Raw genomic sequence first — 20,893 nt, forward strand, 5'->3', positions numbered from 1 at the left:
TGTGACAAAATTCCTGTTTTTCAGATTCTCACTGACAAAAACCATAAAACATCCAGTTTTTTCAAATTCTCACTGACAAAGTCCATAAAAACATACAAAAATGTGACAAAATTCCTGTTTTTCAAATTCTCACTGACAAAAACCATAAACCACGTGGTTCTCGTGCCAATATATGGTGTTAAAAAAGTTGTAGGTGGCAGCAGGGGTGAGTCGTGGGGGCTTTAGGGTCCCCTCTACTAATAAGGCGAAACTTACAGGACATGTTGAGGGAATGTCGAACTGCATCAAAACATCTACATTTTCAAAAGGATCTTTGTGCATTACTTCAGAAACGGCTAAGGACATTAAGATGAAACTTGTATGGTATGGTGAAGGGTATCTTAAACAAATTCAAAAGACAATGTGTATCATGGTGTTCAAAAAAGTGTATTTGCAATATTAAAGGAACAGCTCAGGATGTAAAGTTTAAAATCAAAAGGTACCTTGTGTGCCCAGGTTGTCAAAAGGACTTATCTACAATAACTGAGCGAAAGCTGGGATATTAAGCTGAAGCTTTCAGGGGTTTGCTGAGGAAGATGTTAAACCAAACCAGAACTCACTATGTTTATCCAGATTGTTAAAAAGGTGTATGCAATATTTCAAAAACGGCTAAAAAAGGCTGTCAAAAAGGTGTATTTTTAGTATTGCAGGTGCAACAAGGAATATTCAGTTGAAACTTTCAGGGAATGCTGCGGAAAACCCTGAATTAAATCAAAATGCGCTTTGTATATTCAGGTTGCCAAAAGGGCTTGTTTGAAATATCCCAGGAATGACTAAGGGTAATAAATTGGACCTTTCAGGACATGTTGAGGGGGATGTTAAAGTAAATCAAAAGACGATATGTGTATCTATAATGACAAAAGGGAGAAAGCACATTATCTCGGGAATAGCTTAGGGTATTAGGTTAAAGCCTGCAATAGAATGTTGAGAGGATTCTTGAAATAAATCTTAAAAGACATCTTTATGCATTCATGCTTTGAAAGGAGCGTTTTTGTAATATTTCACAAACAACTAGTGGTGTTAAGTTGAAACTTTCAGGGAATATTGAGTTTGACATTTAACCTAAAGAAGGAAAACGATCAAAAATGGAGTTTTTAAAGGCCAAACGAAAATACTGAAGAAAAAAACAAAGCTAATATTTCGAGAGAACAACCGTCTCTCTTCTTCAGCGTTAATAAAATAATATAAACAAGGAAAACGCCGAAGAAAAAAAACAACAAAAAAAACAAACAAACGCGGAAAGTCAACAAAACCAATGAAATTGAGAGACATTTTGTGCATCCCGGATGTCAAAATGATCTTTTTTCTACATCAGCTTAGAGCAACTGTGTCAATTTGCAAAAAAAAAGGATTGTGGAAAAGGCGTTTTTGGAAGTCATCTTTCCTCACCAATTCCCGTCTCTGCCCTGAAAGTGAAGTTAAAGGCGAACTTTTTTTACTTTTTTTTCTACCGAGATTTCTGATGATGATGCGCCAGGCGAATAAATCTTTCTGGAATTGATTTACATTTCAAATTTTCCAAAAGGCTTTTCCAAACGTTCAGATCCTTCACCAAGACACTGGTCCTTAATAAACTTAAATGATGTTTATGACATGAATACATATGAATTTTAAGATGGAATCTACAGCAGTCTTAAAGCATGCTATCAGGCTCCGTTTGACAACTATTCGACAAGTAAGGTTTGAAAAATTCCTTGAAAATAGATCCTTATTTTGAACAAAATTCGAAGTTGGTTTAGAATTCACTAAAAATCCTGGAAGTCATTTTGTTAAGACCTATAGTACAAGAGAAACAGGCCAAATTTAAGTTTTGTAAATGTAATATCTCAATTTTTAAGGCGTTACAAGTAGAATATGAATACAAAGTAGAGAGGAGACTTCAAGAACACTTTTGCGGAAAAAAGGAAACATACGAAGAAAAAAAGAGGAAAAAAAGTAAATAACGAAAATACACTTAAAAAAAAAAAACGAGAGACAAACAAAAAGTAAAAATCCTTATTAATTAGTTTTCAATTTTTTGTTTGTCTTTTTTTTTCTATCATGTATCTAAAAGCTAAAAATAAAAGGATTGGAAAAAGATAAACTAAGAAAAGTAAACGAAAGAATATAACTTGCAGAAGTAACAAATAAAATGAGGAAGTTACATGTTTTATTCTACATAGCTGTAAAATTGTTGCTCAAAAAAGCCTAAGGACGCTCGGCGAAAGACACTGGGAAAGAATTAAATTGTATTTGGCTTACATATACTTGTGAAGCCGGTGACGCTGCTCCCGCAAGAAAGCCACATACAAAGCGTCCAATGATTATCATTATTCGATTAACAGCGAAACCAGTAAGCAAATAGCTTGCAATATAAAGGGGTGATAGAGCCATAACCGTCCCGCGCCTTCCCAATGAATTAATCAGCATTCCAACGCAAAGTGCACCAAGAAATGAACCGGCTGGACTAATGCTCGCTAAAAAAAAAATGAAAAAAAGAGAGGAAGAAAAAAAACGAAGGAAAAACATGATCATCATAGCCAGTTTTAGCATCAAATAAAAGAAACAAAGATTTCGTAGATATTCCGATTCAAAACGTGCACTGTAGCCGCCGCTCAATGTGCTCTAATTGGCATTTTGCCTGCCGCCATCTACTTTAACAATTGTCAGAATAAGATAGACCTCAAACCAGTGTTTCTACTTCGAAAATTTTCAAATCCTGTACCGCCGACCAAAAATCCTAAAAATTCTTGTCAGCAGAACCGAAAAATCCTGAAATTTTTCCTAACGGGAAATAGCTAGAAAACTGTATAGCTATGTTGATTTTCCAGAGCAAATGCAATTTCTGTTCTTATTTTAACACATAAGTGATGCTGAAAGTCAGAAAAAGGATTAAGATCTAAAATACACGTGTCAGTCTTTAAAAAAAAAAGCGGTATTGGTCTCCTTTTTCGGACGTATTTTTTATATCTAAATCTGATTTATATTTTTCCCTTTCTGCAGTTTAGCTACAAATTTAAGGCAGTTTGAAAGATTCTTGTTCCTATGATTTTTGTAATCGAACTGTGAGGAAGAACGAAATCTTATCTTCTACTAATTTCAATGTAAGCGGATTCCTTGGAATGGCGGAATATAAGACTTTGAACTTTCAATACAGTTTTGAATTACAGTCTTTGACTGAGTGGATCGTCGAACTAACCTTTGGTAAGGTTCCTTTCGTACGTGTAATGAAAATCTGCAAATCAAAACAACCTCGAACTACCTCAGAAGCTGTGTTTGCAAACCATTTACTTCTCAGAACTTTATACATAAAAGACCAAAAGATTGTCGCATAAATAAAACATATCAACTATGAGAGGACCAGTAGAAAAAACAAAAAAAACAAGAGACTTCGAGGAAACCGGCTCAGACAAATCAGCACGTCAAGACTGCACCATAGTCACAAATCACCACATGTCACATCTCCCAAGATTTTTCGCTATGCAACAATGGAGGCTAGGATGGCGAGGGCTCCTCTCTTTGACTCGTATTTTCTGGAGTTGAATCTGAGCCAAATCAAATTCTGTTCATATTTTAACACATAAGTGATGGTGAAAATCAGAAAAAGGAATAAGATGTAAAATACACGTGTCAGTCTTGAAAATCGGAAGTAGTCTACCGTCAGAGGTATTGGTATCCCTTTTCGGACGTATTTATTATAGCTAAATCTGATTTTTTTTTCCCTTTCTGCAGTTTAGCTACAATTTAAGGTAGTTTTAAAGATTTTTGTTCCTTTGATTTTTGTAATCAAACTGTGAGGAAGAACGAAATCTTATTTTCTACTAATTTCAATTTAATCGTTGATGACTACTAATTTTGATGGGGAACAAAAAGTTGTTCCCCATCAAAATATTTAAGAAATTAGCAGACTGATAAGATAAAAAGCGGACATGGTATTTGTCAACACATTTTGTTCAAGACAGTGTTTCCACTTGCTCCGATTTTGCAGGACAAACGGGTTCCTTGCCAGGAAAAAAAATTGTTTGCAGGAATCAGGGAATTTACCGGACTTTTTATCTCTAGTATTTCTCCTTCCCGGATTTTGCAGGACAAGAAACAGGATTTTCGATTCTTGCCAGGAATTTTTTTTTTCCAGGAATAAAATAATTTACAGTCAGGCTTCTTCAGATGAAAATGCCTGTTGCTTGTATTGCAAGAAATCTCTAGAATGTGGGAAGTCGGAGCTGAGAAAACATATGGGGTCAGATTACCACAAAGAGCATGTCAGAAGCCAAGACACTGCAAAGCGTGGCACCATAGCACTCAATTACATGCCTTCTGTAAACAAGCATGAATTGGAGACCACATAGGCCAAAATAGCTGCATTTATTGTAGAAAATGACTTGCTCGTAAGTGTTGTGGATAGACTTGTGCCAATGATAAAAAGCCTTCCTCCCAAGTCTGCCCTTGAAAAGGTGTCACTTGGGAAACAAAAATTCACCAATGTTATTCGCCAAGGACTAGGTCCTTATTGCAATGAAATGGCTGGAAATAAGATTTTGAAGTTTCATTGCAATTGAATTACAGTCTTTGACTGAGTGGATCATCGAACTCACCTTTGGTAAGATTCCTATATTGAAAATATGCAAATCACAACAACCTCGAACTACCTCAGAAGTTGTGTTTGCAAACCATTTACTTCTCAGAACATCATACACAAAACACCAAAAGATTGTTGGATAAATAAAAGATATCAAATATGCAAGGAACAGTAGAAAAAAAAAACAAAAAACAAGAGAGTTCGGGGAAACCGACTCAGACAAATCAGAACGTCAAGACTGCACCATAGATAAAGCAAATTGACCAAGATGAAGTCTCACACTAATCGCAACATGTCAAATCTCCCGAGATTTTTCGCTGTGCAACAATGGAGGATAGGATGACGAGGGCTCCTCTCCGTGACTCGCATTTTCTGGAGCTAATTCTGAGCTGAGTTTTCCATCTGAGTTTACTTTACATATTGACTATAGTCTGAGACTAATTTATTCAATCACATTCGTCAACTGTAGCGTTTGATTCACATTTTCATTTTATCAAGAAACTGTCTATTCAAGCACAACGAACTTGAGTTCTTTTCGGCACGTCTCATGCCAATTTTCGACTGTAAAATGGCTCTTAGCGTAGCAGTTTTCAGCTTGTTACGCTTTTCTGTTTTCATGTTCTTCACGACGCTGGAAAATGTCTCAAAAACACCGTTAGGAAAGGGCAAACTGAGTAAATACCTAACCACCGGTAGAACATTCCCAAACTGAGGTGCCCCAGCTGGCGTTCTAACCACCACCACACTCTTCCAAAAGTCAACAATGTCACCTTTGTCGGTCATTGTTACTTGCATCACCCTCCATTCCTCAACAATTTGATTGGCGTTCCAACCGGGCATCTTGTATTTTTTCAGCAAGCGCATCAAGAGCTGAGTGGCTGAAGAGTCCATGGCCTTTCCCAGATATACTAGTTCAGCTAGAAAAAAAATTTCTGATTCAAAAACAAATCACCTTTTGATCTAAAGTATGGCTTCAACATAGAATTTCCTAGCTTCTTCGTATATCAGTAGTACCGACGACTGTGAAGCTCGTGTAAGATCTTTCGATTGCAAAGTATCGGGAGTTTCATGAGCTTCAACACCAAGATATGCTTCGAACAGGGGTAAATATTCGTCTTCTAGCAGAGGATCCAATTCAAGGGCGACCGTTCCCACCCTGCAGACGTAACCGGGTTTCATAAAATTTATCGCCAGTGTTTTGAGAAGAGTCTCAACCACCGGTTTGATCTTGCGGAAAAGCGATTTTTCACTCTGAAAAGGTAAGTTGAAGCTGCAAAGGAGGTTCAGTCACATAACTTTGAAATTCGGAGTAAGGGGATCTGGATCCAGAGTAAGCGGTTTTTCAAAGCTTGTAGGGTGCGGTCATTAGCATGCGTCGGGTCTTCTAGAGATACTAGCTCAAAATACAACACTAGAGCATTCTACTGTTCCAAGATCCTATCTACACACATCTTTAGGGACAGCCATCTGGTTTGGCCAGGTGCTAAGATACTCCGCAGGTCTGTCTGCGTGAAAGTTTGAATCTGCTCCAGGTCAGACCAGCGTTTGGCACTGAGACTAAAATGAGTGTAAATGGTTGTTTAAAGATCCTCTAGCTGCTTGGGTATCTGCTTTCAAGCGTAAGAGGCTAGAAGATGAATCATGTGGCTACTACTCTTTACAAAGGTGATTCATGGATACAGAGCTGTAATCCTGGCAACAACAGAGTTATCAGAGCCGAACATAGCATTGCAGGTGTCAGCACCAAAAAATATCCAGTTCTCTAATGGTATTTGTCAGAGAGTCCAACATTAAACTAAAAAGCGTCTCAAATCTTCCATCAGAACACTCTATGAGATCTAAAACGTCAACCTGCATATCAAGACTTTCAAAACACCACACAACTGCCAACGGCAAGCTGTTTCTGTATACCAACATCTGTGGTATCATCTATCATCACTGAAAATCATTATCTTATCTTATCATTGATAGGAATGTCATTGGAGTCCTCTATTCAGTGTCCTTTTGAGCAGAAACATTTAAATTTAAGTACTTTTGACTGAGGTCAGGGATGTTGATGTTTTTAGCACTCAGCTTAGGCAAGATAACAAAAGTCTGAGCAAAATTATGCAAGATCAGAAAAGTAAGATCTTATCAGCAAAAACGGACATAGTGTTGTTGGCACAAATTAGGATAAATGTTCATTTTTATTGTGCAGTACCTAAGAAAAACTACCATATCTGTTGACATGAAAAAATAAAATTTTATCAACTAAAAGTAAAGAACAAAATTAAATCCTTAAAGTCGTTGCTATTGGCACTAAAGTACCGCTTCATAAAAATTATATTTGTTACTCCAGCAACACGTAGCCTAATTAAAGCAATTAATAAAAAAAACTTTTTGCACAAAATAAGCTTTTCAAAAAAAAGTAACGAACTCCATTAAACCAAAAATGAACAAATATAGAATCAAATAATCTACCAAACATACAGCTACCACAAATCAGTATTAATAAATAAATAAAACCCAAAACAAACAGAAATCAAAATAAGCCAAACTCAAAACGAGCAGAAATTAATCTGAGTAGGGTTCTAAACCCTATGCTTTCTAAAAGCCAGAATATAATTTTTGCTTTACTGAAAAAATTCAAATGAATTTACTGGAAAAAATGTGCATTGTCAGTTTAATATACATAATGCTGATATTTTTTCCTTAAAATCTTAATTAATTTTTGATTTCGTAAAGTTATAAAAGTTAAAACATTTAAAAGAATTTTTTTCAGTAAAGTACAATTCTGCTTAAGTTAAACAAAAATCCCTTCCATAAGAATGCTTAATTTCCCCTGGGCATAACTTACAGCCCTTGCTCCCAGTCTCTAGGGTTTGTTTCAACCCCAAAGGCCTTGTTATATGATATTTAGACTATTTTGAATAGAATGGCTATCTCAAAATTTTTATTAGACACATTTCGGGACAATATGACGTGGGTGTAGGGGGGGGGAGGTAGTTGCCCTCTGATTACCAATCCAATGAGCGCCCTTTGAAGTTTATATGACCACACTTTCTATAAAAACCCTATATGTCCCCAGGGCACAACTTACAACCCTTGCCCTGAGGGCTGGGAGGATTTGTTATCATCAAAGACATAATTTCCAGACCTTTCTGATAGGCTTAACAAAATGGCTATATCGACACTTTGATTGGAAGTGTTTGAGGAAATGATAGGCGTGGAGGGAGACATTTGCCCTCTGATCACTTTCAACTAAAAAGAAAGGCACTAGTCCTCTCAATTTCCAATCAAAGGAGCCCTTTTTGAAGCTTCCACGACAAAAATTTCAATAAAATCGTTAAATGACCCAAAGGTATAAGTTACGACCCTTGTCTTGAGGGTTATGGGGGAGGGTTGTCATCCTCAAAGCCATAATTTCCAGACCTTTCAACTACCTTGAACATAATGGCCATGTCAAAATGTTGATCGCAAATGTTTGGGGAAATGATGGGCGGGGGGGATTCTCCTTCTGATTACTTTCGACTTTTAAAAAGGGCAATAGCCTTCTCAATTTCCAATCGAAAGAACCCTTTTTGAAGTTTTTATGACAACACTTTCTATATGAAATTATGTTCCCCCAGGGCATAACTAAAAACCTTAGTCCCGAGGGCTGTGGGGGGTTGTCATACTAAAAACATAATTTCCGGACCCTTCAACTACGTTCAGCAAAATCGCTATATCAAAATGTTGATCGAAAGTGTTTGGGGAAATGATGGGTACGTGGAGGGGCGTTTGCCTTCCGATCACTTTTGACCATTAATAAGGGCAGTAGCCCTCTCAATTCCCAATAATAGAAACCTTATATAAGATAAGATACGATTTATTGCTGAAAAAAGGCTATCACAAGCCCAAAAGGGCCGAATTCGCACTTTAGCGTCAAATACAGCGAAAAAAGAATAACAAAAACAAACAATCAAACAACAACAGAAAATTATAAAAGGGTCAATGTCAAATACGTAAAAACGTTAAAAACAAAAACAAAGTACAAAGTGAACTCATAAAATTAGAAGGCCAATGTCGTCAGAAAAAATATAACAACGTCAAACGTAAACAAAAAAAAAAAAAAAAAAAAAAAAAAATGCCCGCAGGGCATAGTCAATCATTTTCGACTGTTAAAAATGGTAATAGCCCTTTCAATTTCCAATCGAATGATCCCTTTTTGAAGTTTCTACAACAAAGCTTTCCATAAAAACCTTATGTGCTCCCAAAGTATATCTTCAAAGACCTAATTTCCTCAATCTTCATAATTTCCTGTAATCTTCAACCTAATTTCCAAAACTTTCAACTTAGTTGAAAAAATGGCTATCTCAAAATTTTGATTGGATGTGTTTGAGGAAATTGTGGGGGTGAGAGGGGGGTTAGTTGCCCTCCAATCAGATCCGACTACTTAAAAGGGCACTAGCCCTTTGAATTTCTAATCAAATTAGCCCTTTTTCAAGTTTCTTTGACAAAGTTCTTAATAAAAACTTATATGCCCCCAGGGCATAACCTATAACATTAGCTCTGAGGGCTCTGGGGGGAGTGTCATCCTCAAAGACCTAATTTCAAGAACTTTCAACTAGCCTACGTTGAACAAAAGGGCAATCTGAAAATCTTGATTGGATCTGTTTGGGGAAATAGTGAGCGTGAGAGGGGTGTTAGTTACCCTCCAATCATTTTCGACTACTAAAAAGGGCACTAAACCTCTCAATTTCCAATTGAATGAGCCCCTTTTGAAGTATCTCGGGGGTTTGTCATCCTCAAATACATAATTTCCAGACTTTCAACTACGTTGAACAAAATGGCTATTTCAAAGCATTGATTGAATGTGTTTGGGAAAATGGTGGGCGTGAGAATGGGGTTTGTTGCTCTCCATTCACTTCCGACTATTAAAAAGGGCACTATCCATTTCAATTTCCAATCGAATGAGCCCATTTTGAAGTTTCTAAGACAACTTTTTCTATGGAAACCTTATAAGCCCCCAGGGAATAACTTATAACCCTTGCCCTGAGGGCTGTGGGGGGGGGGGGTTGTCATCCTCAAAGACCAGATTTTCAGAACTTTCAACTACGTTGAACAAAAGGGCTATCTCAAAATTTTGATTGGATGTGTCTGGGGAAAAAGTAGGCGTGAGAGGGGGGTTAGTTGCCCTCCAGACAGTTTCGATTATTAAAAAGGGTACTAAACCCTTTGAATTTCTAATCGAATGAGCTATTTTTGAAGTTTCTACGTAAACACTTTCTATAAAAATCGTTTATGCCCCCAGGACACAACTTACAACCCTTGCCCTGAGGGTTATGCGGGAGTGTCCTCCTCAAAAACATGTTTTCTATGTGGAAATCAAGCACGCATAACAAAATGGCTATCTCAAAATTTTGATTGGATGTGCTTGGGGAAATGGTGGTCGTGGAAGGGGTGTTACTTGCCTTCCAACCACTTTCGACTATTAAAAAGGGCGCAAGCCACTCCACTTTCCAATCGAATGAGCCCTTTTCGAAGTTTCTACAACAACTGCTTCGGTACGAAGTGCCCTGGTCAAAAGAAGAAATAAATAAATAAATAATACATTTTGCCAAAATCATTCTTTACTTAGGCAGTGCGATTGCGCTGCCTATGATTTTGTTCTTGAAACATCCCGTTTTTTTCTGATATTTAAAAAATGTATTGTTTTCTGTAAAGTCAATATAATAGTTTTCAGAAATCTGATTTGCGAACCCTTGTCAACACTACTTTAATAATTCATACCTTTGCAGCGATAACAAGCCCAAACTGTGTGACCAAAACGTATATGGAAAACACCCTTAAAACTGTCCTTCATCCTACTTAGTATTTTTTGTTAGCGTTCTGAGTTGTTGCCTTAATCATTTTGCTGAACCAAGTTTATGGATTATAAAACTATTATAGATTTGAGTCATAAGAATGCCCTTATTTCGTAAACAAAATTGATTCCTTACCTAGGACACTGAATTACAATCTTGAAAAGTAAAGCGTACTTTGAGCTATAAGACCAATAAAATCAAAGAAGTTTAGTTCACTATCATATTAGTTTCGTCAAAATTAAAGTGAAAAGCGAGGTATCATTCTGTGGATAAGGAGGCACATTTTTCGCAAACCAATTTATATATATATATTTTTTGTTTGTTTGAGGTTCCTTTGGCCAAAGGACTTATGGATATAAGTTTCAAGGCTATCAGGAAAAAAAAATGGGCATCTTCGGATGATCTAAATTCTTTTGCATTCATTTAACCTTGAAGCCTAAAGACTTGAAGATATATGTTTTAAGCAGATTGGAATTAAAAAGTTTTCAGGCCCATTTTCGGGGCCTATGGAACCAATCTAAAGTTTGTTTCGCATCAGAAACAGAATTAAACCAGTCACAAGAAACTTTTTTAATCATGTTTTGGGCCCCCTTAAACCCAATGCCTCCTTAAAAACAACGTTAGTTCTAGTTATCTCAATAATTGTCAACCGCATTAACAGTTATTTCATTCAAAAAATACAATTCAAGATGAAGGCCTAATACAATTTCAGAGTTTACTTTGAATTGCAAATTGCGTTGTATTTAACTTAATTTTGTACACAGAATCTATTCGAAACAATAGAACAGAAACCTTATTTACTTATTATTTCAAGATCCGTCTCACTTAAATTAAGTTTGAGTTCATTCTTCAGACTCGGAATCGCCGGAGAAGACCATGCTTGGTCAAAACCAAGGCAGAACATAGCGAGACCTACGGCAAAGGCTGAGTATACCTGCAATAATAAAAAAATCAAGTAATACAAGTTGACACATTGCATTAAACAAAAAGAAAAATTTCGATTATTTCGTTGTTTTAAAAGTTCATTGTGTAGGAGAGGTTTTCAAATTTCTTTCTGGGGGGAACCAAGTTACATATAATTTTAGAAAATCGGAGAATTGTGGGAAATATGTGGGAAGCATGGAAAAATTCGAATATGTTGAGGAGAAGAGGGGATAGGAAAGGCCTAACGCAATCAAACTCTTATGGTGTAAAACTCTAAAACAATCGGATTATCGTCTGAGAAAACTGATTTGATTGCGTTTGATCACAGACAAAAACTGCCAAATTGGTATAAGGAAAAATGCATGAGGCACAAAAAATTAATTATAAAGCATACCCAGCATTCTTTTATCAATTTGTCCCTTAAGGTCTCAGTTTTTCCTTCAGAGCAATTATGATGTGTCCTTGTGGCTTTAGTAAATCCACCAAACAGAAGACCACGAAGTGCAGTGGAGGAATATATTTTGGCAGGGCCAACATGAATAATTATATTTGGTGGTTTCTGGGAATCGGAAACGAGGAATTCAGTTTTTGAAGGGGTAATTGACTTACTCGACTTGACTTAAGGCTCCTACCACGTTGGGGGGTGGCGTAGAGAGCGTCGCAACTCTGCTCCTCCAGGCTGACCGGTCTACTGCTATTAGTGGGAACTCTTCGACAGTGATATTAGCTATCTCAAGGAATTTGTTGAGGCTATCCTTCCACCTTGTCTGAGGTCTGCCCCTCGGGCGAGACCAACCATTAGCTTTAATGTCAAAATCGTAGACTATTCGGGCTGGGGTTGTCGTCGGCATACGTAGGTATCCGAATTATCTGAGAGTGCGATGCGCTATTTGGTTGGAGAACGGAACTTGGGGGTTGATCGCGAACAACCTTATATTGCTTAAAAAATCATCCTATCAAAGTCCCTCAATCCGACGGAGCTGTTTCGTCTGGCAGACGTCTATCATGCTGAGGATTGTTGATTTAAGAGGCCAGGTTTCCGCTGCATAGGGGAGGACCGAGCCTACAGATGCATTATAAATTCGCATCTTCGTGCGCCTAGATATATGCAGCATTCTCTAGAGATTGTTGAGCCTTCCGACAATAGACGAGGCTTTTGAAATTTGGCTGTACACCTCTTCCTCTATAGAGCCTTCTTTAGACAGCACGGGGCCAAGATAAGCGAAGTTCTTTACAACTTCAACAGGAGCTCCTCAAACAGTTATGTTCTCAGGAGGTGAGACTGGGCTTGGGGGCTCAATTGTCATTATCTTTGTCTTAAGCCAGTTTATTTTCAGCCCCACCTTTGCTGCCTCTTCCTGTAGAACTTCCAGAGCGTCAGTCAACTGGTCAATCGAGTCAGCAACAAGACCAAGATCATCTGCGAAGTCAGCGTCCGTCAGAATGCGATCTCCAAACTGCAGAACAAAGGGTAGGTGATTTGTTGTTCGTGTCATGACATGGTCTATCACGCAATTGAACAGTTCCGGGGCGGCTGCACACCCTTGGCGTACACCGGTTTTGATGCCGAATGTCGTGCTCCGTTTGCCGTTGACTTGGACGCAACGCACGGTCTCTTCGTAAGGTTTTTCGAAGAACTTGCAATATTTGCCTGGTAGACCAGTTGATCGAAGTATCGGCCAGAGCGAGTTGCGATCCACCGAGTCAAACACAACCTTGAAGTCCACAAAGGCGAGATATGCTTTCCTTCTGAATTCCTTCGTCTTCTCAATTAACTGGCGCATGGTAAAGATTTTTTCGACAGTGGATCTCCCGGGCATAATCCCCGCCTGCTGGACTCTCCTCTTTCTTCTGAGGATACTCGTGCATCTATCCAGCACGGTCATAGCAAAGAGCTTTCCAGGCACTGAAAGTAGCGTTATGCCTCTGTAGCTCGAACAGATGCTCTTGCTCCCCTTTTTCTTCCATAAGGGCAGGATTATAACTGCTCGCCAGTCCTTCTGGATCCATTCTGTGAGCCAAACCAAAGAAAACAGCATATGGAGCCAAAGTAGCATCGCCGGTCCAGCATACTTCAGGAGCTCCGCGGATATTCCACATACGCCTGCCGCTTTGTTATTCTTCAAACGTTATACTGCTGTTTAGATATCTGACGACCTGAAAGGAGTATCTGTGTCACTTGTCAGCAGTTCATGGGTTCTGGCGGCAAGGCTGATGAGTTCCTGGTCAGTCTGCGTTACGGCTTCGGCGTTCAGGAGGCCCGAGAAGTGGTCTTTCCATCGACTGACCTGGGCAGCTTCGTCACTGAGCGGCTGGCCATCCGCTGAGACAACAGATGCAACCTAGGGGGCTATGTCGCCTGTTAGATCACGGAGATGCTTATAGAGACTGCCAATGTCACCTTTCTTAGCTGCACCTTCTTGCTCATGTGTCTTCCTTTCAACAAAAAGTTTCTTCTCTCGCTGTATCAGTTTGTTGCGAACCCCATTAAGGCTTCTATAGGTTGGCATGTCGCCGAGTAACCTCGGCTTGCGTCTCTGCTCTATAGACGTCAAGCGTATCCGACTCAATCAACGCTTTATTAGCGTGCTTTTTCCTTCCAACATTTCCTGTCGCTGGTTCCAGAACATTCTCTTTGAACGAGAACCAGATGTTTTCACAATTTTCAAATGGCAGGAGTGCGTCAAAGCTGTTCGAAACATCAATGGCATATTTCGACCGTATCTTCTGATCGCAGATGTGAGAGATATCGACCTTGGCTAGTCTTGGTTCTGAGCGATGGGCTTTGAGCCTTAGTCGTATGTTAGCGACGACGAGGTGATGGTCAGTGTTGCCAATCTCAGCTCCCCTATACGTCCTGCAGTTACTGATCGAAGACCTCCATCTCTGTGACATGATGATGTAGTCGATCATTTTTTTGGTATGGCCGTCATTGCTATACCTTTTATATTTGTGAATGTCCTTCCTTGCGAACATGGTATACGTAATCATAAGGTTGTTCGTGCTGTAGAGCTGTAGGGGCATTCGACCCTTATCATTTAGGGAATCAAGAGCAATTGGTCCAATAGCTTGTCACCATTAGTTGTGTTTGTCACTCACAGTTGCATTAAGGTCACCCAAGAGAATGACAATATCGTGCGGGGATATCTTAGCCAATTCATTCATCAGGGAAGAGTAGAAAGTATCCTTTGTTTCGGCGTCGGCTTCGTTTGTCGGGGCATAACAAACAAGGGCCGTCATTTTTCTTTGCTTGTGATTGAGTCGAGCATTAGCGATTCTATCCAATACGAGAGTGAATGACAATAGACACTTCTTGGCAATTCGGAGGCCACCTTGGTCAGTAAGATTCAAACGCTGGTCATTTTTCAGTCCAGGGGCAAGCAAGGGTCGTGATGGGATAAAAGAAGGTTGGTCATCCGAGGCAGTTGCTTAGCTATTCGTTGCAAAGGGTTTCGGGTGAGGGTTGCAAGCCCCACCGACCCTAGGCCTGGATTCTGATTAGAGCCAGGATTTACCTGGATACTGAGAATCCTGGGGTGGGCTCCACCCACCTCATGAGGTTGAGGCCACCCTGATCGGAGTGTTTAGTTAGGGGAAACCCCGTATCCAGAGGTACGTGGTCAGCAGACATGGTCTGCATCATTCCTGACGAGCTCCATTCACCTCCAATTGAAAGTCCAATATCCTTAACTCTAGTGTAAATTATATCCACAAGAGTCTCTAGTGCTTAAAAGTAATCAAACATAATGAGAATGTCATCGGCGTAGAAAATGTGACTTGCATCTATGCAGGGCTCAATGAGTTAAGGGCGACTGTGACGTGTAGTGATTCGAAAAGCACTGTTAAAAATGGTTGAAATCGAAACAGAACCATGTTCTACTCTACGGCAAACAAGAACAAGATTACTGTTCTTGCAACCAGACTTTGCGGAATCTGGTACGCTCTGATACCATTTCCAAAGGCAGGCACATATGAAAGGGTATATCCTACTCCACTCCTTAGAAGAAACAAAATGGCTTGAAAACCCAGAACGGAATCAAAAGCCTCCGATACATCAGAAGCGCAAAAATATAGACTTTTCTTTGATAATGAGCCGTTAAAGGATACCTAAAAAGGTTAGGTTAACAATATTGGACACCGAGGCTTCCTCGAAATCCGTACTGATCGTCTCCATGGTTACACTTCAGACTAATTTCATGTTAAAGTATCCTTTCAAACATTTGACTTAAAACTACACACACTGTTATTGGGAGATATGAATCACAGGAATCGAGATTTTCATTATTTTTTGGCACACACGTTACTAAACGCTCGGTCAAAGCTTTGAGTACGCATTGTTGGGCGATAAAAGCCTGGAATAAAATTGCAAGAAATTTAATTAATTTGCCAGCCCCGTTAAGCAAATGTTCAGGCTGAAAACCATCATATCCCGATGCTTTATCACTCTTTTGAAAACGTAATCATGAGCAGCGCGCTAGCGCTGCCTAAGTAAAGAACGATGTGGGCACAATGTGTTTTTTTTTGTTCTCCATAACCGGGTACTTCGTATCGAAGGAGTTGTCGTAGAAACTTCGAAAAGGGCTTATTCGATTGGAAATTGGAGTGGCTAGTACCCTTTTTAATAGTTGAAAGTGATTGGATAGTGACTAACGCCCCTCTCACGCCCACGATGTCCTCAAACATATATAATTAAAATTTTGAGATATCAATTTTGTTCAACGTAGTTGAAAGTTCTGGAAGTTAGGTCTTTTAGGATGATAGCCCCCTCAGAGCCCTCAACGCAAGGGTTGTAATTTATGCCCTGGGGCATATAAAGTTTTTATTGAAAGCGCAGTCGTAGAAACTTCAAAAGAGCTCATTCAATTGGAAATTGATAGGGATAGTGCCCTTTTTAATAGTTGAAAGTGATTGGATAGCAACTAACGCCCCTCTCACGCCCTCCATTTTCCAAAACACATCCAATCAAAATTTTGAGATATCCATTTTGTTCAACGTAGTTGAAAGTTCTGGAAATTAGGACTTTTAGGATGATAACACCCTCAGATCCCTCAGTACAAGGGTTGTAAGTTATGCCCTGGGGGCATATAAGGTTAATACAGAAAGTAGTTGCAGAAATCATAGGCAGCGCGATCGCGCTGCCTAAGTAAAGAACGGGGACGCTCAAGAACGAAACAAGGAACGGGGACTAAGTAAGGAGGAGGACACTCCCCCACAGTCCTTAGGGCAAGGGTTTTAAGTTATGCCCTGGGGGCATATAAGAACGATGTTGGCAGAATGTATTATTTATTAATTTTTTCCTGTAGAGCAGGGCACTTCGTATCGAGGAAGTTGTCGTAGAAACTTCGAAAAGCGCTCATTCAATTGGAAATTGGAGTGACTTGTGCCGTTTCTAATAGTCGAAAGTACTGGGAAGTTGACTAACACCCCTTCCAGGCCCACCATTTCCCGAAAAACATGCAATCAAAATTTTGAGATAGCCATTTTGTTCACCGTAGTTAATTTCCGGATAGAAATTATGTTTTTTAGGACAGCTCCCCTTAGGGCAAGCCCTTAGGGCAAGGGTTGTAAGTTATGCCCTGGGGGCATATAAGGTTTTTTATAGAAGGCGTTGTCGTAGAATCTTTAAAAAAGGCTCTTTCGATTGGAAATTCAAAGGGCTAGTGCCCTTTTAAATTGTCGAAAGTGATCAGAGGGCAACTTACTCGCTTCTCACGCCCACCTTTTCCCCAAACACATCTAATCAAGACTTTGAGATAGCCATTTTATCCAACGTAGTTTTAAGTTCTGGAAATTAAGTCTTTGAGGATGACAACCTCTCCACAGCCATCAGGGCAAGGGTTGTAAGTTATATCAAGGGGGCAAATCCGATTCTTATAGAGCGCGTTTTCATAGAAACTGCAAAAAGGGCTGATTCGATTGGAAATTGAAATGGCTAGTGCCTTTTTTAATAGTCGACAGTGATTGGAAAGCAACTAACTTCCACGCCCATCATTTCCCCAAACACATCCAATAAAGATTTTGAGATAGCCATTTTGTTCCACGCAGTTCAAAGTTCAGGAAATTATACCTTTGAGCAGGACACTACCCCCACAGTCTTCAGGGCAAGGGTTATTAGGTCTTTGAAAATGACCTCAGGGTATGGGTTGTAATTTATGCCCTGGGGACATATAAGGTGTTTATAGAAAGCGTTGTCGTTTCCAAAAGTGCTCATTCGAATGGAAATCGAAAGGCCTAGTGCCCTTTTTGATAGTCGAAAGTGATTGGAAGGCTTGACATTTTTATAGTAAAGGTCGACGTGGGTATAATGTATTATTTTTTGTTGTTGTTGTTGTTTAGGCCAGGGCACTTCGTATCGAAGGAGTTGCCGTGGAAATTTCGAAAAAGGCTCATCTGACTGAAAATAAAACTGGCTGACGCCCGTTTTAATACTCGAATGTGATTGGAGGGGCACTAGTCCCCCATCAAAACCAACCCACTAAATCGCCCCAAATGTTTTAAATATAATTGTTGACTTAAGATTAAATAAAAAAACACTGTGATAATGCGAATTCCGAATAAGGCATCTCAGCAGTATCCCAAGAACAACTGAAGGTATTATGATCAAACTTTCGGGGCTACTTCTGCTCTTAAAATGTAACCTAATCAAAATAGCGTAAGTGTATCCAAGCTATCAAAGAAAGTAAATAGATTTTTTTTGCGAACGGTATCAAGTTTTCTATTTCAGGTAAAGTAGAGGAGGTATGAAACTAAATTAAACAGTACTATTTGTGTCCAGATTTTTAAAAGTGTGTCTGTTGTTAAAAATTGCTGAAAAATTTTCTCCAGCATACAAATAGCAGGCCGAACTATAAAGTCTTAAAAAACGAAAAGGTTTAGAGTATTATTTTCTTTTTCCCTGAAAAGATTATGTCAATATAAAACGAACATAAATTAATTATAAAAAAAAAAACTTTTTCTACAAAATAAGTTTTTCAAAGAAAAGTAAAGAACTCCATTAAACAAAAAAAGAGCAAAAATAAATCAAATAATCTACCAAGCGTGAAACTACCACAAATCAGCATCAATGAATAAATGAAACCCAAAAACGAACAGAAATTACAATAAATAACCGAGTCAAACTCAAAACGAGCAGAAGTTAACATAAGTTGGGCGCAAAACCCCTATGCCTTCCCAAGGCCAGAACAAAATTTGCACTTTACTGAAAAAATATAAATTTTTTTTACTTTTATAACTTCAATAAATCAAATAATATTAACATTTTGGTAACTAAATATAAGTAAATGTATATTAAACTGACAATGCACATTCATTTGTATTTAAATTTCGAAACTTATCCCCAAAACAACTGGGGATTATGCCAAATATCTCTTGACAAATTTGGAAATTGCCCACGTTAATTGTCTGCTTTTTGCCTGCAAATAGCATTCGTTTACCATGGATAGCTTTAATCTATTAAATTGTAATTCTTACATATTCCTGTGGTCATAAACACTGTACTGCTAGTTGACTTAGTGGTGACACTGCTGTTCTTGCGTGAAATGAGGTATTGCCTCTGCGTGAATCTAAGCTTTTTTTGTGACTATCAGAATACAAAATTGTATCACCGCCTCTGTCTACCTATGTTCTGACTATCGCAATTGTAACTCTAATATACTGTTTAATGAAGCATGCTGAGCACTCATCTGTCTCAGAATGAATTTTGAACCAAGCAATCTAGCTGAAGTTTTAGCTATTACTACTACTACTAACAACAACTCACCGCAGCACCTAGCCACCTGAGGCCAAGACAGCTACGCAAGCTCCTCCTCCATCCCAATCTAGTCATAGCCTCCCTTTTTACGCCCGCCCATGAAGTTCCCATTTCCTTTAAATCTTTCTTTATGACGTCCTCCCACCCCAGAAGAGGACGACCTGCTTTCCGTTTAGCCCTAGACGGTTGGCCGAAAAGAAAAATCTTCGGCAATCTGTCATCCTTCATCCGCACAGCGTGCCCTAGCCACCTCAACCTTTCTTTCATTATAGCCCTAAAGAGTGGTATTGATCCACATTTTTCGTATAGCCTATTGTTTGAAATACGGTCAGTCAGCCGGGTACCCAGAACAATTCTTAAGCAATTTCTCTGGAAAACATCTAGCAAATCTTCATCCACTTTTCGGAGCGCCCATGCTTCAGAGCCATATTTGACCACTGTCATCACTGCAGCTTCTAATATTCTATTCTTGGTTTGCAGACTTATCTTCCTACTCTTCCAAACTTTTTTTAACTGTGAAAAAACACCTTGAGCCTTGGCTATTCTACTTTTAACATCTTCACTGCTCCAACCATCTTTACTAATAATACTACCAAGGTAAGTGAAGTTGTCCACCTGATCAATCTTTTCATTACCCAACTTCACCTTTTCATCTTCACTTATTCCTAGCCTTAGTGACTTAGTCTTTTTAACATTAATTTTCAAACCTATTCTAGCACCCTGAACTCGCAAAACCTCTAAAACTTCATTTATTTTGCTCGCACTTTCATCTAGGATGCTTAAATCATCAGCACAATATAATTCCAGGAGAGTTTTTCTTCCCCATTTGATTCCGTGGTCTCCCATTGCACTTTCCTGTGCTCTTTAAGACAATGTCCATTAAATTGATCCATATAAAGGGGGTAGAACACAGCCCTGTTCAATTACTGATTTAATACAAAACCAGCTGCTATCCTCATTTCCTACCTTAACCGCAGCAGTGTTATTCTCGTACATAGCACTAATCACTTTAATGTATTTGCCTGGTATACCATACAAGGATAATACCTTTACTAAAGCTCTTCTATCAACAGAATCGAACGCTTGCTCATAATATTTAAAACTGAGGACCAAAGGTGTTTTCTCGATTATTAACGTAAGAGTGAAAATTTGGTCGACACATCCTCTACCTTTTCTAAAACTGCACATTCTAAGAAAGGTGCCTAGGAAGAAACTTTTCAAACTCAATTTTGATATTCAATTTTACTTACTTGAGGTAGTACCTTTTCAACATTCTTGAATGGGGACATCTCTCAGTTAACACACCAATGACTTTAGTAAAACAAGAATCCAATTTTATGATGAAGTGCTGCAGACCATGAATAAGGTATATATTACATTGACCGTATGTGTATGATTGATTGTAAATAATCGGGACCTAAGAGGTAGATTATCAAGATAACGAAATCATTTATGGCTATTTCATGGTTTTCTACTGCACGATCCGGACTTTAGAGCTTTCGACATTTCAAAGGTAAAAAAATCAAAACTGTTGACATTGTTGGCCATAAATGAATCAGGAATGGATTATATTTACATTAGTTTCTTTCTGTTGCTCAGCGGGAACTAAAAATAAATAATCTGAAAAATAGAAACAAACCATTTACAATGAAAGATAAAAAGCTAGCCATAGTTCACGATTTGTATTTCCTTGGATGTTTTTCTAGCAACCTGAAGTGTTGCAGAGGCTTAATTGAATTTTAGTTGAGTTAAATAGGGATTGAGTTGAATGGGGATTTAGTTGAATAAGGATTTAGT

The 20,893-nt window shown here is 38.7% G+C and overlaps 1 protein-coding gene across 3 annotated transcripts in view; it reads right to left on the bottom strand.

Annotated features, from left to right (window-relative positions):
• The window catches only part of LOC148940773 (trehalose transporter 1-like protein), a 136,732-nt gene extending 116,252 nt beyond the window's left edge, over window positions 1-20,480 (bottom strand). Inside the window, exons 1-3 of one of the 3 annotated variants that reach the window (XM_089105658.1) lie at window positions 20,347-20,480; window positions 11,224-11,356; window positions 2,281-2,495 (exon numbers count right to left, since the gene is read on the bottom strand). In XM_089105658.1, coding sequence (XP_088961784.1) covers window positions 2,281-2,495; window positions 11,224-11,356; window positions 20,347-20,385 — 387 coding nt within the window. In that variant the 5' untranslated portion in view covers window positions 20,386-20,480. The remainder of the gene's footprint in view (window positions 1-2,280; window positions 2,496-11,223; window positions 11,357-20,346) is intronic. The other 2 variants (XM_089105659.1, XM_089105660.1) reach the window with 2 other exon arrangements.
• Between the last annotated feature and the right edge of the window lie 413 nt (window positions 20,481-20,893).

This window comes from Artemia sp. Qi Xiang Cuo, chromosome 19, assembly GCF_049724085.1.
Source record: "Artemia sp. Qi Xiang Cuo chromosome 19, ASM4972408v1, whole genome shotgun sequence".
NCBI classification, from domain to species: domain Eukaryota; kingdom Metazoa; phylum Arthropoda; class Branchiopoda; order Anostraca; family Artemiidae; genus Artemia; species Artemia sp. Qi Xiang Cuo.